Source organism: Geotrypetes seraphini, chromosome 1, assembly GCF_902459505.1.
Source record: "Geotrypetes seraphini chromosome 1, aGeoSer1.1, whole genome shotgun sequence".
Lineage (NCBI taxonomy): Eukaryota > Metazoa > Chordata > Amphibia > Gymnophiona > Dermophiidae > Geotrypetes > Geotrypetes seraphini.
In genome coordinates, this window is record NC_047084.1 from 221,345,080 (window position 1) to 221,370,515 (window position 25,436).

Below are 25,436 nucleotides of genomic sequence, written 5' to 3' on the forward strand. Positions count from 1 at the left end.
GAGGTTTGATAGGAGGATTGACATGAAAAAGTCCTTTCATAAATTTGGAAACCACAGGATGAGCAGACAAAGGTTTCCCCTGTAGAGGCTGATGGAAAGCCGCAATAGCACTCAGGTGGACTCGTATAGAAGTAGACTTGAGACCAGACTGGGACAGGTGTAGAAGATAGTCCAATACAGACGATAGAGAAGCTTTCTGAGGTTCTGTAGCATTGGAAATACACCAGGTCGAGAATCTCGTCCATTTTTGGGAATAGCATTGTCGAGTAGCAGGCTTCCTGGAAGCCTCCAAGACCTCCCTCACAGCCTGAGAGAACTGGTGAGGGGTTATGTTGAAAGGAACCAAGCTGTCAGGTGGAGAGACTGCAGGTTGGGATGAAGCAGTGAACCTTGATGTTGAGTAAGCAGTGAAGGAAACACTGGAAGAAGTATTGGTTCCCTGCTGCTGAGTTGAAGTAGAAGGGAGAACCAAGGTTGTCTGGGCCACCGAGGAGCAATCAGGATCATGGTGGCACGGTCTGATCTTAACTTGACCAGAGTCTTCTGAATGAGAGGAAAGGGAGGAAACGCATAAAGGAAGCGATTCCCCCACTCCAGTAGAAAGGCGTCTGCCTCGAGGCGGAGAGGAGTGTAGATCCTGGAGCAAAACTGAGGCAGCTTGAAGTTGTGGGGGGCTGCAAAGAGGTCTATCTGAGGTGTCCCCCATTGTGCAAATATCTGATGAAGGGGTTTGGAATTGAGCGTCCATTCGTGAGGTTGGAGAAGACGGCTCAATTTGTCTGCCAAGACATTGTCCTTCCCCTGAATGTAGACAGCCCTGAGGAAGGTGTTGTGGCGGACCGCCCAATCCCAGACCCGAAGAGCTTCCTGGCAAAGGGAGGCCGAGCCCGTGCCTCCCTGCTTGTTTACATAATACATGGCGACCTGATTGTCGGTGCGAATTAGGACCACCATGTCGTGAAGGAGATGTTGAAAAGCCTGAAGAGCATTGAAGATGGCTCTGAGCTCCAGAAGATTGATTTGATGGAGTCGCTCCGCACTGGTCCAGAACCCCTGAGTGCGAAGACCATCCAGATGAGCTCCCCATGCATAGTTCGATGAATCGGTCGTGAGAACCTTCTGGTGGGGAGGAGAGTGAAACAGCAAACCTCTGGATAGATTCGAAGAGGTCATCCACCAAAGAAGAGACTGCCGTAGAGCAGGAGTGACTACAATGTGTCGGGACAATGGGTCGGAGACCTGAGTCCACTGAGATGCCAAGGTCCATTGAGGAATTCTGAGATGTAGTCTGGCAAAAGGCGTCACATGAACTGTGGATGCCATGTGACCCAAGAGGACCATCATGTGTCTCGCTGAGATGGACGGGCGAGAAGACACCGACTGGCAGAGTAGAAGAAGAGCATCCATGCGCTGAAGAGGGAGGAACGCTCGAAGTTGGATGGTATCCAGGACCGCCCCGATGAAGGGGAGAGTCTGGGTGGGCTGAAGATGTGACTTGGGAAAGTTGATCTCGAAGCCCAAGCTCTGCAGAAAACAAATCGTGGTCAAGGTCGCCGAAATGACCTCTGGGGCCGACGGGGCCTTGATGAGCCAGTCGTCGAGGTATGGAAACACCTGAAGACCCATGTTCCGGAGTGCAGCGGCCACCACCACCAGACACTTCGTGAAGACTCTGGGCGAAGAGGAAAGGCCAAATGGAAGCACTCGATACTGCAGATGTAGATGTCCCACCCGAAATCTGAGAAACTTGCGGGAGGCCGGATGAATCGGGATGTGAGTGTAGGCCTCCTTGAGGTCCAGAGAGCATAACCAATCGTTCTGCTCGAGTAGGGGGTAGAGAGAGGCAAGGGTCAGCATGCGGAACCGCTCCTTGACCAAAAACTTGTTGAGGACTCGAAGGTCCAAAATGGGACGCAGATCGCCCGTCTTCTTCGGAACCAAGAAATACCGGGAGTAGAACCCCCGGTTTTGCTGATCTACTGGCACCGGCTCGACGGCTCGAAGCCGAAGCAGAGCCTGCGCCTCCTGTAGAAGAAGAGCGGTCTGCATCGAGTTGGAAGGATACTCTCTTGGAGGGTGGTCCGGGGGGACCCGTTGAAAATGAAGAGAGTATCCCTCTCTTACGATGGTAAGGACCCAAAGGTCCGAGGTGATCGACTCCCATTGATGATAAAAATGGTGGAGTCGACCCCCGATGGGAAAAACAAGGGAAGATAGAACGTCGGTTATGCTCCCTGGAAGAGAGTCAAAAGGGCTGAGTGGCCTTGGGTGCAGCCGGCATCTGAGGCTTCTGCTGAGACTTCTGTGGAGGCTGCCTCTTCGCAGGCTGTCTCGCTAGGGGAGCCTGTCTTGGTTGATAACGCCTCTGGTAGATTTGAGGCGGTCTAGATGGACGAGACTGTTGAGGTTTAGGCTTAGGACGCAGAATGGATTGAAAAGACTTCTCGTGGTCCGAAAGCTTTTTAGTGACAGTCTCGACAGACTCATCGAATAGATCCGCTCCCGCACAAGGCACATTAGCCAATCTGTCTTGGAGGTTCGGATCCATATCAATAGTGCGAAGCCAGGCCAGGCGACGCATGGCGACTGAGCAGGCCGCAGCACGTGCCGAGAGCTCGAAGGCATCGTAGGAGGATTGCATCAGCTGCAGCCGCAACTGGGACAGGGTTGCCACCACCTCCTCAAACTGGAAACGAGCTTCAGCATCGATGAAAGGGACGAACTTGCGGAGGACCGGCAAGAAGAAATTCAAATAAGAAGAGAAGAAGAAATTGTAATTGAGCACTCGAGTCGCCATCATCGAATTTTGGTAAACTCGTCTACCAAACTTGTCCATCGTTCTCCCCTCCCTGCCCGGAGGCACAGAAGCGTAGACCTGGGAAGGGTGAGAACGCTTGAGAGAAGACTCGACCAGCAGAGACTGATGAGAAAGTTGAGCTCCCTCAAACCCCTTGTGGTGAACGATGCGGTATCGAGCATCCAGCTTGCTGGGAACCGCAGGGATAGAATACGGTGTCTCAAAACAGCGCATGAAAGTCTGGTCCAGCAATTTATGCAAAGGAAGCCGAAGAGTCTCCGCCGGAGGGTGAGGCAAATGCATCGTATCCAAATACTCTTTAGAATATTTAGATCCAGTATCCAAAGTCACATCTAAGTCATCCGCCATCTGTCGGAGAAAAGATGAGAAAGACAATTGGTCCGCCAAGGCCGGCCGCCGAGACGGACTAGACGAAGTGGAAGCCTCCGGGTCTAGGGAGAGCTGAGACCGGCATGGAGAATAAGAGGTAGATGGTTCCTCATACTCTGGTCCCTCCGGTTGGGAAACATCGGACGATGAGTATCCCAAACGTTGCATCTTTTTCTGTGGGGACACTTCCGAATGACGTGAGGAGTGTCGAGATGAATGACGAGAACGATGCCCCTCCCGGTGCCGGGATGGGGAGCGAGAACTTCTGTGCATCGCACGATCCCCCGAAGCCTCTAAGGAATGGATGGGGCTCGAAGCGGTGGATCGCAGAGGTGGCAAGGACGCGGACTCACGCAGCACCACCCAAGTCTGGTATGGAGTGCGGAAGAACTCTTCCTGCGATGCAGTATGCCCAGGACTCCGAATATCAGGGACCGTCCCAGCGCCCTGTTGCCTTGGAGGAGTAATGGGCTCTAAAGGTGGCATATCAGGAAGGGAAGCCCTCCTGGAGGCATCCGCCGCCCTCCGCCGATCCCCCTCGTCGAGCAGCGAGATCGAACGGCGAGGGGGAGGGGGAGGGGGCGGACCGCCCTCAGGGACCGGTGCTCGGACTTCACCCTGAATGTTGGCGATAAGCCGGGGTCCCATAGTGTGCATAAGCTCGACAAACTGAGCTTCCAGCAGGGATCAAAGCGAAGCCGATATGGAGGGATCCGCACCGAAAGGGGGTCCTCCTGCACGGTCTTCGCGCTCCTTCGCGGCCAAGTGCTTCTGCTTAGTAGCCTTGGGCACCTTGATGACCACGGGAGGGACAGTGGAAGGCGGTACCTGAACCGAAGAGACAGAGGCAGGCGCCGCAGCGGAACTGGAAGCCGCAGCTGGTGTAAACGATGCTGGCTTCACGATGCCGGATGCGGGAGTCGTCGATGCAGGTTTCGAGCGAATCGGTGAAACCTCAGCAGATGTAGAAGCAGACAGATCCTTGGCAGTCTCCATCTTGAACATCGACTCCCAAAGTAAGCAACGCCGCTTAAACGAGCGCGCAGTGAGCGTGGAACAAGGCCTGCACGATTTCGGAACGTGGTCCGGACCAAGACACTGAAGGCAGCGTCGATGCGGGTCCGTCAACGAAATCGCACGCTGGCACTTGCTGCACTTTTTAAAACCGGTGATTGGCCGTGACATAGGCCGGAAAATCGACGCTGCAATGTCGAAAGAGGTAGGCCGCAGCCACGAGGCCGGGCCGGCCGAACCGCCGGAAGAAATAATTTTGAACTTTTTTTTTTTTTTTTTAAATAAAGTAAAGTTAAAGTGAATTCAAAGAAATAAACCAAAACGCGGGTCAAAGAAGGCAAAGAAAAACTGAAATTCAGTCAGCGCAGATTGAAGATAACTTCTCAGCTCCGCGGAAAGAAAAGAACTGAGGAGACACGCCCGGTACATCGGGCGGGAAGGCACTGGCGCATGCGCGGTGCGGGCATCTCGAAACTTCTAAGTTTCTTCAAGCAAGACATGCTTTCAAGATGTCCGTATCGGGGCTCTGTCGGATGACATCACCCACTAGTGAGAATACCTGCCTGCTTGTCCTGGGATAAATATATATATATATATATATATATACACACACACACACACATATATATATATATATATAAACAAAAATAAATTAATAATACGTATGTATCCAGCATTAGATCTTTGATTGATACTATTGGTATGTGCACAGTGCCTGGTATGATTTGATGGTCTCTCTGCCTGGACGTATATGTCCATTAGAATAGCTGCATTCAAATGCATACTCGCTGCTTAAATCTAGATGCCCCTTTCTAGAATTATCCTCTTATTGGCAATCTCTGCAAGGTGGTCAAAGACCAACCAAGTTCAAAATTTCAATTATCTTTTCAGCTCCTAGAGTTTATCTTGTAGACACAAGGCTAAAACTGGCAGTAGAGTTGGGAACCCTTTGTGCTCGCTACCTGGGTTTGTGGTCGTCTAGAAGGATAGAGGGCTGCAGCTTCCAGTGTTGGCAACATAAAAGCCCTTTCAAAATATAGGAAAATTCTCCAGAAAGGTTAAAAAAAAACATGAGTCCCAATCTGTAAAACTTCTTATTGACCTTTGGTACCTGTTGGGTGACTGGCATAGCTGTGAAGGAGAAGATGGGGATGCTAGCCCCGCTCTGATACTCTCTGGAGACGCTGTTCTGAAATGAAAAATAGTAAGGAAAGTAAGTGACATGCTCACAAATAGCCTACAACAGATTAATGGATGACAACGATTATAGAAATCAGTATGTTATATGTATAAGATGGAAAGAGTTCTTGCTTTACAGAATGGGAATTATGATAGGTTTAGAAATATATGGGGGCCATTGATTGAATATTCAAATGATTAGACACCTTTAAATACTTGAAATTTTATAATAAGAAGGGATATAATACATATATGAATGAATTTTATTGATATAGGGAGGGCTGGGAGGATGGGATGGGGGGTAATTTAAAGTATTTAAGATTTATACTTAAGAATGTACAAGTGATTTTGTATAGTATAAGATATCATATTGTATACTTGTTAATTGAAGTGAAAATGAATAAAGAATTAAAAAAAAAAAAAAAAAAAGAAATCTTTATCATTAGAATGCCTGGAAACTGGAGTCCTGTTTGCCCTGGGTATATACTTTAACTAACCCTTTTAGTCAGATGGTGACAAAGGCTGAATTAATTGAAACGTAATAAGAGAAGATCCCTAGAATAGATGAAAGCTAAGAAAACAACCTGCAGAATCTGAATAAACTAGGGGCTCCTTTTACTAAGCTGCGGTAGCGTTTTTAGTGCACGCAGCATTTTAGCGCGCGCTAAACCCGCGCTAAGTGGCTAGAACTAAGGCCAGCTCAATGCTGGCGTTGGCATCTAGCACGCGCTGTTAATGCCTTAACGCAGCTTAGTAAAAGGAGCCCTAGGACTGTAGTATCTGATGTATCATCTCTACTTCTACAAATATGTTTTGATGTGAACAGCACCCAGCTAACCTTATTGATCCCTGGAAGTAATGAAATAAATAAATACTGAAAGAACTGAAACAGGCTTAAATGTCATTAAAGCAAAAACACATGAGTGTATGAATCTGTTAATAAGAATTTATTATGGGAAAAACTATTTTAAAACACTATCTGGAAATACCCTTGACTTTAAAGCTTTAATTCTCTTTAGACTGAATGTCTCTTAGGTAGGGAGGGGGGAGAGGGAACTTTGGTCAGCTAGCTTAAGTGCTCTACCCTAGGGGTTCATAAAATACGGCAAGATACATGCACATGGAGCAAAGCGAGTCTTGCACTGGGAGAAGAAACTGATTGAGTTTCTCCAAATGGCTTTATCAATAATATTACAATGAAATATTTGATAAACGGAGAAGCATAATGAAAAAATATGTCTATGTCCATTTTGGGCCTAAGTCGCTAGTCGCCCAAAGTTGGACATGTCTAAAGTCCATTCTTGAAAAATAAGTCCAAAATATTTTTTTTCAAGAATCGTCTACTTGTACGTCCAGCCGTTTAATCGTCCAGACCACTAAGTCGTCTATCTTTATACCCCATTCTCATCCAAAAATTTGTCCAAGTCAAAAACTCCTAGAACAAGACCTTTTGGACGTGGGAGGGGTCAACAAAGTGATGGACTGGACACCCAGACATGGCAACAGAGTAGTGGGGCACCTCACAGGGCACTGCAGCAAACTTCACAAAAAGGGTGCCACATAAACATCTCACAACTCCCTTATAGGTCATGGTGAGCCTCCCCAAATCTACTATACCCACCTGTCTACCACCCCAATAGCCCTTATGGCTGCAGGTGCCATCTATATGGCAGTACAATAGGGTTTTGGTAGGTGCACATGTTTCACCATGAATGCAGTGGTTAGAGTGGCTTATTGGCCTGGGTCTTCCTCTATATGGTTCACTAGCCCCCCCCCCCCCCCCAGACTACTTAAGCCACTCTGTGCAGCTCTACTAGGCTTTCCTTTGCCAGGTGCTGATGTTCTGGAGGCAGGTATGTACATTTTTATTCCGATTTTTATGGCAGGAGGGGTGTCGGTGATCACTGGGGGAGTATGTGGAGACCTGTACTTTGTGTCTGCAGTGGTTATCTGGCTACTTTGGATACCTTCTGTGCATTTAAGAGAGAAGTTGAGAAGTTTTTAAACTAGGAAGAAGGGGAAAGCCGACAGTTGACCGAGAGAGAGAGTCGATGGTTCGGGAACCGGTATACCCAGAGGATACCGTGCAGGAAGATAGAGGGGAAGATTCACCAGAAGATACCGTGCAGGAAGATATAGGGGAAGGCCTACCGGATCACAAGCAAGTCAGATTAAAAGGACACAAGAGGGAAGGAAATGCAAGAAAGGAACGGGTCGTAAACTCAAGTGTATGTACACGAACGAAAGGAGCCTAAGGAATAAGATGGGTGAATTAGAAGCTATGGCACAAAAAGATAACGTTGACATCATCGGCATCATAGAAACATGGTGGACTGAGGAAAACATCTGGGACACTGTGCTACCAGGATACAAACTATACCACAGAGACAGAGTGGCTCTGTGTCAAAGAGGGAACTGAATCTACTAGAGAGAACACACCACAACTGATGGATAAGTTAGAGTCTCTATGGATCAAAATTCCAGAAACAAATGTACTGAAAACGAAGATTGGCATCTACTACCGACCCCCAGGGCAGTCCGAAGAAATTGATGGGGAAATGACAGATGAGATTAAGCGCAACTGCAAGGGAGGCAACGTAGTTATCATGGGTGACTTCAACTATCCGGGGATAGACTGGAACCTAGGCACCTCCGGCTGCGTTAGGGAGACCAAGTTCCTGGATACTGTAGGCGATTGCTTCCTGGAACAACTCAAGGAAAATACGGGAGGAAATGCAATTCTGGACTTAATTCTAAATGGACTACGAGGACTGGCACAACTTGTAGAAGTGGAAGGGACGCTGGGAAGCAGCGATCACAATATGATCCGCTTCGACCTAGATGCAGGTGAGAAACATTGGTCCAAAATGACGGCCACGGTGCTTAACTTCCAAAAAGGGAATTAAAGGGATGAAACTCATGGTGGGGAAGAAGATTAAGAAGAGGATAAGCAGTGTAAAAACGCTATAGCAAGCTTGGTCCCTTTTTAAGGACACAGTCACCGAGGCACAAAATCTATATATACCGCGTATAAAACAAAGGATCCAAGAGGAAAAAGAACAAAGAACCAGCATGGCTCACTGTAGAGGTGAAGGAAGCGATCAGAGACAAGAAAACTTTGTTTAAGGAATGGAAAAGGTCAAAAACGGATGAAAACTGGAATAAGCACAAACAACATCAATGCAGTTGCGATAAGGTGGAAAAAAGGGGCCAAAAGAGACTACGAGGAAAAAATAGCCAAGGAGGCGAAAAACTTCAAGCCGTTCTTTCGATATATTAAGGGGAAACGACCCGCGAGGGAAGCGGTGGGGCCGTTGGATGACCAAGGACAGTACATTGCTTGCATGTCGTGTTATGCATATTTTTCTGTTCCCTGCTAAGATTGGTAGATGAAGCGGGTTACCATTGTTTAAAATAATAATATCCTAAAAGACCCATGTCCCCTCCCACCCCCTCTTCCCCTCCCCTTTCTTTCCAAGTAGAAATTGGAGAAATAAAGTTCAAGTAACAATGAGAAACTTGTGGAAAATCGTTCAACATTTACAATTCTGCAATAAGCTGCAGGGGTCAGAGTTCCAAAAAGGTTCCTATGTTCTGTAGAAGGATATTTCTTTACTGGAGTCCAAATTGCTCACTCTTATTTTTTCCAAAACTAAAATTATCTGTGACTCTACCATGCCAAAGAGGGTATTTCCAGAGACAACCAATTTAACAAATTAATTTATTTTGCCAACAGCATGACTTTGCTTTAAAAAAACAAACAAAAAAAAAACAAACCTCTGGCACCCTTTGGCAAACCTTCAGTAGGCACAAAGGGGGAAGTTCTATAAACGGCACCTAGAATAGGCGCCGCTAGGTACTCTAACCAGGGACACCTTGGGCTCCTTTTACTAAGGTACGCCTCCATAAAGCTTGCATTAGTATTTTTCGTTTAGCGTGTGGTTTGCGCGCGTTAATCTTTTGCGTGTGATAAAAACACTAGCACACCTTAGTAAAAGGAGCCCCTAGTGACACCTAGCCGAAATTTTTCATATTTAGTTTAACTAGCATGGTAATTGACCACACCATTAAATCTAATTTAAAAACAATTTAAAAACCATTAAAGTTGCACATGAAATTCTACACTGCACCTAGCGACGCCCAAGTTGAGGCGACTACTGGCATCTAACAACATCTATCTGAAAAATAGGCCCAAATTGATCAAATAACATACTAGAAATGATCTGTATTCTAAAAGCTCCATAAAGTAGAAATATGTCTGCTGAGCGTGACCCCAAAATTAAATATGACTGGACAGGATAAAGCATGTACCCCAGGGTAGCTCCTGGCTGTTGACACTTTAGACAATTAGCATTTTTTCACAGACCTGTATGTTTTCTAAGGCGATATATAAAAGCATAAAATAAATCTGTACTGCAATTACTAATGTTTTTCCAGTAAAACAGGATTTGATATATGTGCTCCCCACACTTCTCAATTCAGGTCATTTACCTAGAGATGTGCAATCAATTATGGCAGACTCTGCAAATATTTATGACAGGACAGGATATTAGAATCTTTCTTCGACGAGATTTCAAACGTACTGCAGAACTTAAAGTTTCAAGTATTTCATTAAATAAACTCACAGGATTCAGCCCAGAAACAGTCTCCCAGACGAGGTGGTGGAGACAGAGACTGTGTCTGAATTCAAGATGGCCTGGGATAGGCATGTGGGATCTCTCAGAAACAGAAAGAGATCATGGTTACTGTGGATGAGCAAACAGAATGCTAGGAATGATTAAGAAGGGATCACAAACAGATCGGAGAAGGTTATCATGCCGCTGTACCGGGCCATAGTGCACCCCTACATGGAATACTGCGTCCAGCACTGATCACGGTACACGAAGAAGGTCCAGAGAAAGGGTTCAGAGAAGAGCAACTAAAATGGTTAAGGGGCTGGAGGAGTTGCCCTACAGTGAAAGATTAGTGAAACTGGGCCTTTTCTCCCTTACAAAGAGGAGACAGAGGGGACATGATCGAAACATTCAAGATAATGAAGGGAATAGACTTAGTAGATAAAGACAGGTTGTTCACCCTCTCTGAGGTACAGAGAACAAGAGGGCACTCTCTAAAGTTAAAAGGGGATAGATTCCGTACAAACGTAAGGAAGTTCTTCTTCACCCAGAGAGTGGTAGAAATCTGGAACACCCTTCTGGAGGCTGTTATAGGGGAATACATCCTCCAGGGATTCAAGACAAAGTTAGACAAGTTCCTGCTGAACCAGAATGTATGCAGGTAAGGCTAGATTCAATTAGGGCACTGTTTTTTGATCTAAGGGCTGCCGCAGGAGTGGACTGCTGGGCACGATGGACCACCGGTCTCACCCAGCAGTGGCAATTCTTATGTTTCTATAATATAGCGACAGGAGAAAAGGAAAACCAGTTTTTAGTGTCTGATATTTTTCCCAGAGGAAGAGGAAACTGTCCTCTGTCAACACCTGGGTCAGGTAACTGATACCTTTATCCTCCCATACCTGAAAGGATTTGGTTTGTATTCCAGGTAGAAAATCAGGATTACACCTAATAGGCATTAACCCCTGGATTTTATATAGGTTGCTCAAATTTGGGCATTCAAAGCAGACCCACATGCAACTCATTACTTTGCTCAGGTCGCTTCACGGGCTCCAAGTCTGTCTCTGTGTGTCTGTCATAATTAGATTGCAAGCTCTTCTGAGCAGGGACTGCCTCTTATTTGTGCAATGTATAGCGCTGTGTGCACCTAGCAGTGCTATAGAAATAATAAATTGTTGATGTTGTTGTTGTTATTAATTATCATCAATTTGGATTTGCATGTACATCAGGCCTAGGCACTATTCTATAATATCTGCACGTCAGTTTTATGGCGTACAACTTAAAAGATGGGTTTAGCCATGGGGGTGCCAGGTGAAATGTTATAGAAAACTTGAATTTGAATGCCCAACTGCTATCGTATATCAAAGTGAGTTTTCCCATAGGAAATAAGGGAAACTCGCTTTGATTCGTTTCACCTCCTTTTCCCCCCCCCCCCCGAGGCTACCAGCGCTGCTCCATTCTCTCCCCTTGAGGCCATCGATGCTGCTCCATACCCCCTCCCCCGGCATCCCCCCGACCACGTAAACCCCCCCCGTCCCCCACAATCCTACATCCCCCTCCGAGCACCGAAACAAAATCCCTTACCCCGATTGGGCACCGGTACCAACGCACAGGACATGCCGGTGCCCAAAGATCCTGCCTCTTCTGTGCTGGGCTGGGCGTCGGAGATCCTCCCTCTTGCCTGTGCTGGGCTGGACTGGGCCTTGAGCATTTGTTGTTTTTCTCTCCTTCTTCACTTTCTGCCCTACATCCATTTTTAGCATTAACTTTTAACATTCAACTTTCTTCCATTTTTCTGCTTTCTTCTCAAAATCTATCTACTTTTCCATGTCTTCCTTTCCCATCTATCCATGTGTACCATCTCTTCCCTCTTTCTGCTCCCCTATTCCTATCTATCCATAAGCAATTCTTATCTCTTCCCTGCTACACCCATTGAAGTACCATCTCCTCCCTGCTACACCCATGTGCACCATCTCAACCCTCTCTCCCCCTCTCCCGTGGCCAGACATATCTGCCTTCCTCCTCCCCCCTACTATGGTCTGGCTTTCTCCTCTCCTTCCCATAACCTGGAATCTCTCTCCCATGGTCTGGCATTCCCTCCCTCTTCCTGTGGTCTAACATCTCTCCTTCTCTTTTCTTTCTCTCCTCTCCTTCCCGTAGTCTGGCATCTCTCTGCTCTATTTCCCGCAGTCTGTCATCTCTCTCTCTTCTTCACGCAGTCTGGCATCTCTCCTCTCTCCTTCCCTTCCATTCCCTGGTCTGGCATCTCTTTCTCCTTCCCATTCCAGTGGTTTGACATCTCTCTCTTCCCTCCTTCCATCACCCTTCTCTGGAATCTGACATCTCTCCCTTCTTTGAGTCATCTCTCCTCCTTCCCAGTGTAACATTTCTCCCTCCCTACTCCCACCACTAACATTTCCAACTATTTCCCCTCTCTCTTCCTTTCCCCATGTATACCATCTTTCTTTCTGTCCCATTCCATACACCTATGTCCAACAATTCTCTTTTTCTCTTCCCTCACCCACCAAAATCATCTCTCTGTCTCTCTCTTCCCACCACCCCATCCATGCATCTCTTTCCCTCCCCTTCCTAATCCCCATCCCGTGCAGCATATGTCCTTCCCAACCCCCTCCCAGCCCATGTAGTATCCATCCTTCCCTGCCTTCCCCCCCTCCCCCCCGGTGCAGCATCTGTCCTTCCCTCATTCCCAACCCCAGCCCCATCCTCTCAGCTGGATTCTGTGCCACAACTTCTCTCCAGTTCCCGACTCCCCCACCTACCACTTTCCCGCCGCTGTAATTTAAAATCTTTGGGCAGCTGGTGGCACAACAAAGTGAGCCTCCCACTGTCAGCATGCCCTGGAAGTGTTCTTTCTGCAGCATTTTCTCTTCCTGCAGAAAGAATACTTCCAGGGCAGGCCAACAGTGGGAGGCTCGCTTTGTTGTGCTGTCGACTGCCTGAAAATTTTAAATTACGGCGGCAGGGAGGTGGTAGGTGGGGAAGTTGGGAGAGCCATATTTCCAATTCCCAATTTTGGGGGAGGCCATGGCCCCTGTGGCCTCCCTCGTTCTGATGCCTATGTGTCAGATGATGTCATCCAAGACTTCTATACTGCTTGACGGCAGACAATACTTGTTTACTGATGTTTGGAATAACTAGCATGTATAATAGAAACCAGTTTTGTAACAGAATTCAAACATTTTTAGGACAAATGCAGAGGACAGCCTGCAGCTCTGAGAAGCAACACATGCTTTCATGCCCTCACAAACAGAAGCAAAGAGAGAGGTAACAAGAGGAAATTGAAAAGAAGCTACAAGAAACATGAGCAAACACCACCACATATCACTGGGTTACTGGATTTGTAAAAACAAGCGGTATCTCCTCTAGAACCAACCAGGTCAACATTAGCAGGTTGATGGGAACAAGGTGTCACCCTGCAGTGTTACAAGGATGTAGGTGGTCATATGTTTTGACACCAGTTTTAGAAGCTGTTTATATTATTATAAAGTTGTTAGAAAAGAAAAAAAAAAAAAAAGGAATGAAGGGCTTCTGAGTGTTGGAATAAGTATTGGAATCTGAATCCTCATCTATAGAAAAGAGCATAGAACCAGAGGAAAACAAACAAACAAACAAAAAACCCCTCAACTTGCCTACATACAAGGTAATATGCCACAAGGAGCCATACTTCCATGATTGGCAGCTGGGATATATCCCTAGTAGGCCAAAATAAAGTAAATAGGGATAAGCAAAATAATTTAGCAAACTGGGTGAACCAGCTGGCTTTTATCTTCCATTTTCTACTTCATAAAATTGTCCACAACCTTTTCTACTCACCTTTTGATTCCACCTAATGAATAAGCCTGGTGACCAAGACCATAATCCAGAGGAGGTGTCTTCAGACTGACATCATTTGAAGCACAGGAAGGTTCCTTGGTCATTAACTGATGATCCCAAGAAGCGTCTGAAATAATATGATATATGGATTTCTCAGAGAAAAGTAAAAGACAGCTATAAACTAATGGAATATACACCCAATGTTCTTACTGACGATATTTCTAATCTGTGGTAACATGGAAGACATCACTATATCCAGCAAATTATCTATCAATTTCAAAATGCTGTGTTAATGTATGCTGAAAATAAAGCTCAGTAAACTACAGCAATGAAGTTTAAATATTTTATCAAATCTCTTGCACAATAAATCCAGACCAATTAACTTGATTTTAGGAAATTGTCAGAAAGAATCTTACTGCAGGCAATTATGGTTAAATCTATTGAGATTGTAAACAAAAAACCAAAAACCAGAGGAGACATTCTCCAGCAACACTGATGTGAAACTGCACTATAGAATAAATGAGAATACACCCAAAAGAAACAAGATTTCAGCCATAGTCTCCTTCTTTCTAATCAATCTTCCATAAGACGTCTACCCTACTCTAACCCAGCTGTGTGAAGCTATGATATATTTCTGAAATATCAAAGAGGGTGACAAATACCTGCCAACAGAATGGAAGGGGCGAAATGAAAAAAAACAAACCATTCTCAATAATTCCCCCACCCACCACCCGAGCCCAACTCAATTTCAACCCAGTTATCCCATACCTAAAAGCTTAGAGCACAGGTGTCAAAGTCGGTCCTCGAGGGCCGGAATCCAGTCGGGTTTTCAGGATTTCCCCAATGAATATGCATGAGATCTATGTGCATGCACTGCTTTCAATGCATATTCATTGGGGAAATCCTGAAAACCCGACTGGATTACGGCCCTCGAGGAGGGACTTTGACACCCCTGGCTTAGAGGGTAGGCTGATAGTCCTAATGTGGAAGACATCAAATGGGGAGAGCTGTGTTCTTATGTACTCCCCTAATTCTACTCCCTATATTAACCTAACCCCAGACTATGGTGATCTGTTGTTATTGTTAGATGCCATCAACTCATGCTCGAGACCTAGTGACTTGATGAATTGCAGATCTAAAAAGAAATCGGTTTTGTGCTAGTCAGGAAACGTCCTCCAGCATCATCCTCAAGGTTGTTTTCAATGTGTTCAGCCATCTGATTGCAAGTCGCCCTCTTCACCTGGTTCCTTCGATCTTCCCAAACATGATGTCCTTTTTCAGTGATTTCTCTCTTCTAACGATGTGATCAAAATAAGACAGTCGTAACGTCATCAATTGGGCTTCAACTGACATAGCCTGTTTGATCTCTTCCAGAATTGATTTGTTAGTTCTTTTGGCGGTCCACGGCACACCTAAAATCCTTCTCCAGCACCAAAGCTCAAATAAGTCAATCTTCTTTCTGTCTTGTTTCCGTAGTGTCCAGCTTTTGAATCTGTAACTGACTACTATGAAAATGAATGCGTGGAAAAGTCTGATCTTCATTTGTAGTGTTACCTCCTTGCCTTTGAATATCTTGTTGAGATCTTTCATTGAAGAGTGACCAAGTGCTATTATGCGGAGTATTTCCTCCCTGCTAGTTGCTTCTTTGTTTACAAAAGAGCCCAGGACATTGAAATCCTTTACAACTTTTATTTTATCGCCTTCAAACTCAAAATCCTCATAATTTTCCATGTTCATGATCTTTATCTTGTTTATGTTCAGTTTTAATCCCATGTTATGACTTTCGGCTTTTACTTTTCTTAGAGTAGATTCAGCATGTCTTCTTTGCTGCTGGTGATGAGCGTTGTATCATCTACATAGCACAGGTTGTTTATACTTTGGCCACCAACTTTTAATCTGACACTCTTCTTCCAAATTTGCTTTTCTGTAGATGGTTTTACCACACAGGTTGAACAGGTAAGGTAACAAGATGCATCTTTGCCTGATGCCACATTTTATTAGAAACCAATCAGTGTTGCCGTAATCAGCTCTCACTACAGCTTCTTGATTTTCATATACCTTCTCTATCAGCTGAGTTATGTGTTTATGTGTTTGGGGATTCCCATTTGCACTAGAATTTTCCATAGTTTATTGTGATCCACATAATCAAAAGCTTTGCTGTAGTCAATGAAGCAAAGGTATAGGGGGTTTTGATATTCTTTGCTCTTCTCCAATATCCATCTAACATTGGCAATAATGCCTCTTGTTTTTCTTGACTTTTTCTGAAACCAGCCTGAATTTTGAGTAGTTCTTACTCAATGTATGGTTGGAGCCTTCATTGTATCATTTCATTAATTCTACACATCAGCATTTGTGTAGAATTAATGCAATTGGTTCTGCAGTTGTTACAGTCCTTGGTGTCACCTTTCTTTGGTATAGATATGAACAGTTATCTTCTTCAATTGGTTGGCCATGTTTTTTCCTTCCAAATCTGTTGACAGTCGAGTGAAGGCCACAATAGCACTTTCTGAGCCCTTCATTAATTCAATTGGTAGGGAGTGTGTGGTGCAGTGGTTAAAGCTACAGCCTCAGCCTGGGGTTGTAGGTTCAAACCCATGTTGCTCCTTGTGACCCTAGTCAAGTCAGTTAATCCCTCCATTGCCCCAGGTACATTAGAAAGATTGTGAGCCCACCATGACAGACAGGGAAAAAATCCTTGAGTACCTGAAGAAATTAATGTAAACCGTTCTGAGCTCCCTTAGGAGAACGGTATAGAAAACTGAATAAATAAATAAATACCATCAATACCAGATGACTTGTTTTTCGATAAAACTTTAATCGCTGCTATGACTTCTTTTAAAATATCTGGTTCTTCTTCAGCTTCAGTTTCCATTTCAATTTCCCCAGTGTAATCCTCATTGCCATGTTTGTATAAACAATCCGTATATTCTTTCCATCTCTTTTTAATGCTTTCTGGATCATTCAATATCATTCCGTTGGCATCTTTAAGCAACCCCAGTCTTGGCTGGAATTTCTGCCGCAATCTCCTTAATCTCCTGAAAAGCTAATCTGTTTCTTCCATTTACATGTTCTGCTTCAATTTTCTGACAAACATCCTTGAGATATCATTCTTTGTCTTGCCGAACTTGACATTGAAACACTTGTGATACTTTTTCTCTATCACCAGATAAGTTTTGCATCTCTTCTTTCTTCTGCTACTTTTCTGGTTTCTTCTGAAATCCAAGGTGATTTATTGGCTTTCTTTTTCTTTTGGAGTATTTTTTTTTAGCTTCTTCACTAAATGATGATATACCCCTAACCCCCCCAAAAAAAAACTAAAAAAAAACCTAAAACAACCCATACACATACACACACTCACTCGCTACCCAGTGGTACCATTCTAAGGGAAACACTGCCCTCTCCCGCCCCTCCCAGAAAGCACAACACTAAAAGGAATTAAGTATAAGGCTCCTGGCCTTGAGGGCAAGGGACTGAATGTAAGACTCCCAGACTTTTCAGAAAGATTGCTTGCATTTATAATTGAGCCGGGCATGCCTTTGTTACAGCAGGCAATTATGAAACTGTATATAGGAATTAAACATCAACACCAAGAAAGGAGATAATCAATGTTTGTTTTAATTGCACTCCTGAATTACTTTTCTGCTTTTCTGCTACTAGTGCTTTAACTGACACATGCTGAATCAGATTTTATTTACTTGAATTTCTGCTCCAAAAAAATCAAGTACAAAAAATTAATAAGTATGTACTGATTAAAATTAAAATAACAGGTTAAAAAATGTAACACTAAGGGGGTTAACTTTAGAAAGCAATTTAAAGCTGAGCTAAATTATACAAAGATGAATGCTTTGCTTCAGTCCTGATATTGAAGGAATGCAGACCCCCCACCCCCCTGAGGAAAGAGCCAGGGGCCTTAGGAGATATCTCGCACACAGCCTGTCTTCCTTCTCTCATCTGCTGGGTGATGCCAGGAAAATGGCCGATTCCAACCGGGAAAACTCTGATTTGGCAGTTTGTGCCAGTGACTCTGGGAAAAACCAATCACATTGCGATGTTTTACAATCGTTTCCCTTTGCTTACTAATCTGATAAGGCGCAAGGAAGAGGATAAAAGATGTGCTGAGACAAATGGAAAGCCTTCTGAAATGAATGCCCTGTCATCTAACTTTCTCCTTTGTGTTCTCTCTCTCTCTCTGCTCATTGTCAAAGAATCCCCTTCTTTTGAGGTGCTTGCTATGTCCCTTACTGCCTCATAAACTATTCTCTACATGCATTCCTAAAGGCTGGTGTACCTCACAAAGAAGAAGTGCTGGGCCTGTGCCATGGGCAATCCTTCAGAGATGCAGCATACATGAGGTAAAAAAATGATTACTGGTTGCACAATCAATTGTTTGCTTTTAATTAAAATATGTTTTATTTATTGTGCGTGCCAATGTTGACTGTTATATTATCCCAGAATAAAACTCACAAAAGAATCATGGGATGCCCAAAGCTCTTTTTATCTATATATTCATTTCATTGATTGGATTGGTAATTGGGAGGAAGCTGCAAAACCCCTAAATTATTTACAAGGGGAATACTTCAAGAAATTGTTGGCTGGATGGGTTCTAAAGTGACTGACCAGGTCAGAAACAGGTTGAATGAGAGGTGATTGAGAGGTGACATATTTATAAATGACCTGGAAATTGGTACGACGAGCGAGGTGATTAAATTTGCAGGCAATATGAAATTATTCAGAGTAGTGAAGATGCAGGAGGATTGCAAAGACCTGCAATGTGACATAAACACTCTCGAGAAATGGGCTGCGATATGACAAATGAGGTTTAACATGGATAAGTGTAAGGTGATGCATATTGGTAACAAAAATCTTATACACGAATACAGGATGTCCGGTGCAGTACTTGTAGAGACACCCCAGGAAAGAGACTTGGGAGTACTGGTTGACAAGTCAATGAAGCTGTCCACGCAATGCGTGGTGGCGGCAAAAAGGGCCAAAAGAATGCTAGGAATGATTAAGAAGGGGGTCACGAACAGATTGGAGTAGGTTATAATGCTGCTGTACCGGCCATGGTATGCCCTCACATGGAATACTGCGTCCAGCACTGGTCACTGTACATGAAGAAGGACACAGTACTACTCGAAAGGGTCCAGAGAAGAGCGACTAAAATGGTTAAGGGGCTGGAGGAGTTGCCATACAGTGAGAGATTAGAGAAACTGGGCCTCTTCTCCCTTGAAAAGAGGAGACTGAGAGGGGACATGATCGAAACGTTCAAGATAATGAAGGGAATAGACTTAGAGATAAAGACAGGTTGTTCACCCTCTCTAAGGTAGAGGGAACGAGAGGGCACTCTCTAAAGTTAAAAGGGGATAGATTCTGTACAAATGTAAGGAAGTTCTTCTTCACCCAAAGAATGGTGGAAAACTGGAAAGTTCTTCCGGAGGCTGTTATAGGGGAAAACACCCTTCAGGGATTCAAGACAAAGTTAGACAAGTTCCTGCTGAACCAGAACATATTCAGGTAAGTCTAGTCTCAGTTAGGGCACTGGTCTTTGACCTAAGGACCGCCGCGTGAGCGGACTGCTGGGCACAATGGACCACTGGTCTGACCCAGCAGCGGCAATTCTTATGTTCTTATGTACACAAAGTGCACTCTGAGAATAGATGTGTTAGCAGTAGTGTGTCACAGGGATTAGTTTTCGGTCTGGTTCTTTCTAATATTTTTTGTGTAAGCTCTTCTGGGAAGAGTTTGTTACTTTGCAGATGACACCAAATCTGCAACAGGGTAGAACCTGGGAAGCTGTTCCTAACATGAGGTGTGATGTAGCAAAGCTTACGGAAGGTCTAGAGCAGAGGTTCTCAACACGCAGTACACGTACCCCAGGGGGTACACACACCACTGTCATAGGGTAGGTGCCGCATGTCTCCCAACTTCCTTCTGCCGTTGCTTATATGTGGTGCTGGGACTGTATGTCTCCCAACTTCATTCTGCCATCATGTATTTCCCGCCTTCCTTGTCTTCTCTCCCCAGCCTCTCTTCCCCCTGTACTAGCAGTGGCAGCTCACTGTGTGCATTTAACTTCCCCACACAGTTACCGCTAGCGTTAGTTTGGCTGGTGATTCCATCAGGCAGCCTCAGATTTTTGCTAGGCCGGCCTGCCTCCGACAAAAGAGGAAGTGACATCATCTGAGGCAGGCCTGCCTAGCAAAGGCCCCCAAGGCTGCTTGATGGAACCGTGGCTAAACTAATGCTAGCGGAAGCTATGTGGGGAAGTAAAAAGCACACAGTGAGCTGCCGCTAAGGAGAGGCGAGGTATTGCTGGATATGGGAGGAGAGGTACTGCTGGACATGGAGAAGGGGTACTGCTGGAGATAGGGAGAGGGAGAGGTGCTGCTGGACAAGTGGAAGGGAAAGGGAAGGGAGAAGAGGTACTGTTAGACCTTGGCAGAAGGGGAGGGGAAGGGAAAGGTGCTGCTGGACGTGAAGGAGAAGGGGAGGGAAAGGAAAGGTGCTGGGGAGGAAGGAAGGAAAATTGTTGCAGGATGAGTGAGAATGATGAGAGAGGGAGAAATGGACATAGTGTAGAGGAGAAGGCGAAATGGATACCATGACATGATATGAACATGATATAGGTGTAGTAGTAATTGGCCGAAGTGAGAAAGAGGATGATGCCCTCATAAAGATAAGATTGAGTGTGTGTCCTGCACAATGAGTTGACATATTGACAAATTGTTGAAAATCTAAGGCAGACATGAGTGATATGAGAGAAATCGATTTATACGAGTTAGAATGAACGTCCACATGAGCATTGAAGTTGCCTAAAATGAATATGGTAGAATAGTGAAAGTGCATCACTAAGGGATTGTAAGAGGATATCCCAGAGAGTAGAATCAGCTATTGGAGGACAATAGATGCTTCGTTTTACTGTGTAACTTTCTATGCTGTAGAAGTGTAAACTTTTCCCATAGAAATGTGTTGAGCCATATTTTATTGTAGCTTATTTTTCTGGAACCCATCAGTCCAATTTAGCCCATTTTTTTAACTTGATGTGTCTTAACTGCTTTTTCCCATATGCTAAAATTCATCTTATTCCGCTACACTTTCAGAATTATTTTGACCCCAAGACAGACAGATATTTTTAGCCCTTTCTGTATAAAGCTTTTCTGTTTCTGCTGAGTCAGCAAAAATAAAAAGGAAACTCACCTGGGAGAAGATTCAGGTTCATTTTAGCAGGCAAGTCTTGTCTGGTCATCAACCTCTGCTGTCTTTGCTCACTCATTTTCTGAGATAGTGACTCTTGATGTCCTGCTATCATTTTATTTACACTGCAAATATACAACACAATTCAGGGATTTTTTTCTAAAAGCACATATTGTGCTATGTTCACGACACAAAAGCCACATTTTATAACAGTGCATATCAAACATAAATTGAGACCACAAAAAACACATGACCCCTAGAAGCCTAGACTTTCATCCATTCTGCTGCTTCCAGCCCTCCTACAGCCTCACAGCCAACACTGCCATCATGTCCTATCTTCCAAGCAAAGGAAAGACCCCATGAAAAAGAAATAAAGTCCAAGCAAAGGTAGTCAGCTTTACTCCATTACATGAGTTTCTGAATAAACTTGTGGTTTTGCTTACCATTTTTCTTGACCCTACTTTTTGCATGGACTTTTCTGTATGTAGGGTCATTCCTTCCCTTGTGGTTTTTACCTCCATCTTCCATGGGGCCTGAACAGGCATAATTATAGTATTGGCTCAATGGAAAGAACATGATGATTTTTATTGGCCTACCTTAGGTCACAGCCCTAAATGAAGATTTTGTGACCCAAAGTTTGAAAAGCTCTGTTTTACAAGTGGGGTGTATCCAGTAAAATGCTAATCAACTGGCCAACAGTAAAAAAACAGAACATGGCTGTCAGTTTACAGGTAACATGTTTCTGGGGCTATAGTTCACCGGCAAATGAGTAGGACAGATCAATTTCAAACAAAAAAGATTATATTTTCTAGTTTTCTGTCTAATTTTCTCTGCTTTCATTTATTGCTTTACTTTGATGTGATCTACTGAGACATATCCTGTTCTCCAACTCTGTGTCATCAACTCAGAGACAAAATAAGGAAAAAGAATGTAAATTCCCAATATCAACAAAACCACATGGCACCGCCTTAAATGACAAGTATACAGATTTTCACTGCCATCTAGAACAGGATCATCCCAATGAACATGTGTATGTATAGCAGAAGACTTTTACAAGCTGTGGTGCGGCTTGCTACTCCAGTCCAAATCCATTAAGGGCAAGTTCTAAATAGTTACCAAGATTTCAGATATTAATATAACAGCATGGAAGGCAAAGCAGAAGGACCAGGATTTGCTGTTTTCTCCAATACTAGAAATATGCCGGGTTTTCTGCAAAAATAAATAATGGCCATCACAGCCAATCAAAAGCTGTCCTAAATTAACTTAGGGGGGCCTTTTATTAAGGTGCGCTAACTGATTTAGTGTGTGCTAAATGCTAAGGCGCCAAAAGAATATAATGGATGCCTTAGCATTTAGCGTGCGCTAAATCGGTTAGCGTGCCTTAATACAAGAGTTACGCAGACCTCAGCAATGAATATCATCCAAAACCCACATAATACTCACCACCAAAGAATTAATATCAGGATATATGCGGGTAGGGGTAAAGCTAGGTTGGGAGGTGGAAGGAGGCTCTAATTATAATTACATTTAAAAGTTTGACTATTTCAATTTTATACAACTCTTCTTTTTATGAAATCCATGTCTATTTGGACAATTCAATAGCTCGGTGCATTGATACAGGTGCCACAATGGGACCTGTTTAGCGCTAATTCTGTAATGGCACTTAGGTATGCCTAAGCCATTATAGACTACAAGCACTGGTGCATTGAAACTTTGGTACACGATCGGTTTGCTTAGTGAATCTAGCCCTTAATGAACAATTTGCCAAGTGGTAACTGCTAAATGACATCAAAGCCCCTTAATGCAGCTCTTTACTAATAGTTATTGTAAGGTAAACCAAGGGTTAAGGGGAAATTTCTAAATATAGCACCCAAAAATACAGCATCAAGCACTATTCTATAAAAGACACACACACTTTGTAGAATAGCACATAGCTTCAATTATTGCACCTAACTTTGGACATCAGACTAATGCCTGCTGAAACCTGGCATAAAGGCTGGCTCCCGAGTTAGGCATGCTTACTTGGTGTCCCATTACTCTGCGCATAATTTTTGGGAATGCCCCTATTATGCTCATGCACTTCTCATGGCCACACCCCATTTTGATATATGCATTATGGGAGTTAGGCGCCCTGCTTTATGGAACAGCGTGCAGCCAAATTTTTACATAAATTTTAAATTATCGTTAATAATTAGTTGCTGGCACACAATTATTGATGGCTAAGAGATCATTGACCAGTTAATTTGTGCATGCATCTCAGCAGTAGTGCTGCCCGATTCAAATCGATTCACCGATTCACTTCAGGTGAATTGATTCGAATTGATTTACTAGGACAAAAAAAATCGGCCTCCTGATTCGTTGACTGACCCTCCCCCCTAAAGCAGGAGCGGCAGCGCTGCCTCTTGCTGGCCTGCCGCTCCTGCTTTAGAGGGCGAGTGGGGAGGTGGGAAATGGCTTATCCGCTGGCCTCCCGCTGCTGTGCTGTCCGTCTTCCCCACTGGCCTCCCGGAATCAATTTTCCTAATTTCAGCAGCCTGCAATAAGATCGCCGTACAGCTTCGGAGCTCTCTTCTCTCTGCCGTGGTCCCGCCCCTTCTCTGATGTCAGAGGAGGGGCGGGAATGCAGCGGAGAGAAGACACTCCAAAATCATATGGCAGCTTGCAAAGATCGCTAGCGCCAGTGATCTTATTGCAAGCTGCTAAAATTAGGAAAATTGATCAGGCCTTCAGGGGTGGAGTATAGGCCTTCGGGGGGGTACATGCAGGCCTTCAAGGGGGGGGGACAGGCCTTCAGGGGGAGGTAAGAAAAGGTGGATCTGTGGAGGGAGACAAAAAAAAGGAAAGATGCCAGACCTCCTGGGGAGGGAAGGGAAACGGAAGGGGAGGACAGAGATGGATGGTTAGCACAGAGAAAGAAGAAAGAAGGAGACCCTGGCAAGCAAGTTATCAGAAGACAACCAGAGCCTGGGACCAACAGGATTTGAATAATGACCAGACAACAAAAGGTAGAAAAACTAATTTTATTTTCTGTTTTGTGATTACAATATGTCAGATTTGAAACATGTATCCTGCCAGAGCTGGTGTTAGACCGCAAACGTGATTTAACAGGATTTAACAGAGAGCTAGGATTTAACAAAGAGCTAGGATTTAACAGAGAGAGGAAAAGTCTTTTTTGTTTGTTAATTCTGTTTACACCACAGCACCAGTGTGGTTAGGAGAAGGAAAAGGGGTAAAGAGGCTTTAAAATAAACCCACCATGATGTTTGAAAAAAAACCACCCAATTGGGCAGGAAAATCGAATCGAATCAAAACACCAATTCAATAGGCTGAATCGAATCGAATTTTTTTTTCCCCTGAATTGGGCAGCACTACTCAGCAGCATGCCCAAAGCCGGGTGTCATGTATAAAATCTGAGAGTAAGCGCTTAACATTGTTTAGTAAAAGGGCCCCTTAGGCTCCCTTATATGAAATTAGTGAGGGCTCAGCTTTGTATTGCAGCTTTTTAATATGTACCTTGATTGGATTTTATCCGCTGACATAGGGTTACCATATGGCTTCAGAGAAAGGAAGACGGATTGGGACATCCGGATTTTACTTCCACTGAAAACAATGGAAGTAAAGAGGACCCAGCAGCGGCAATTCTTATGTTCTTATTTGGGTTTTATTTCCATTCTTTCCAATGGAAGTAAAACCCGGATGTCTCAATCCATCCTCCTTTTTTGTGGAGCCATATGGTAACCCTAAGCTGATATTCACCATTGATCATTGAAGCCCAGATTCTGTAAATGGTGCCGTTATTCTCACGAAAGGTAGGTGCCTGAAATGTAGGCCTTTTAAACCCTGTCCTACATATCTAGCGCCTACCTTTCACGTAGCTGCAGTTCTGTAAGTGGCGTCATGACATGTAATCGGTGGCCGTTTTTTAGGAGGCAGGGACTAGGACTCCTTATTTCTGATTCATAGACCACAGTTCCAGTTTTCTGCTCACTTCGCCAACAGCTGAAATGTTATTTATTTACTCACTTATTTATTGCTTCATTTTAAAAATATGTGACCATCTCTGGGAAAACATTACTAAAGTTTAGTAATTTCAGTCATGTTTTCCCAGAGACTGTGACATAGTTGTTACCTATTCTATCTGTGGATCCAAGTAGACTACTACTACTATACATTATCTCCAGAGCGCTACCAGATACATGCAGCACTGTAGAGTCAGGAAGAAGACAGTCCCTGCTCAAATGAGTTTACAATCTAATTAATCAAGACAAATAGGATGCCAGGGTAGGGATTACAGTTAACAGGGGATGGTTAAACTGCTGGCTAGGCCTATGAGTAAAGGGAGAGGATTATGCATTGAAGGCAATCTCAAAAAGGTTGGCTATCCGTCTATTTCTGAACAAGGAAAGGGAAGGGATGCG

At 44.3% G+C, this 25,436-nt stretch overlaps 1 protein-coding gene across 9 annotated transcripts in view; it reads right to left on the minus strand.

Annotated features, from left to right (window-relative positions):
• The window catches only part of LIMCH1 (LIM and calponin homology domains 1), a 627,082-nt gene that overhangs the window by 43,151 nt on the left and 558,495 nt on the right, over window positions 1-25,436 (minus strand). For 8 of the 9 annotated variants that reach the window (XM_033946571.1, XM_033946536.1, XM_033946527.1 and 5 more), the window contains 3 exons: window positions 21,022-21,143; window positions 13,825-13,951; window positions 5,304-5,390 (listed from right to left, as the gene is read on the minus strand). In XM_033946571.1, the coding sequence (XP_033802462.1) occupies window positions 5,304-5,390; window positions 13,825-13,951; window positions 21,022-21,143 (336 nt within the window). The remainder of the gene's footprint in view (window positions 1-5,303; window positions 5,391-13,824; window positions 13,952-21,021; window positions 21,144-25,436) is intronic. The other variant, XM_033946545.1, reaches the window with a different exon arrangement.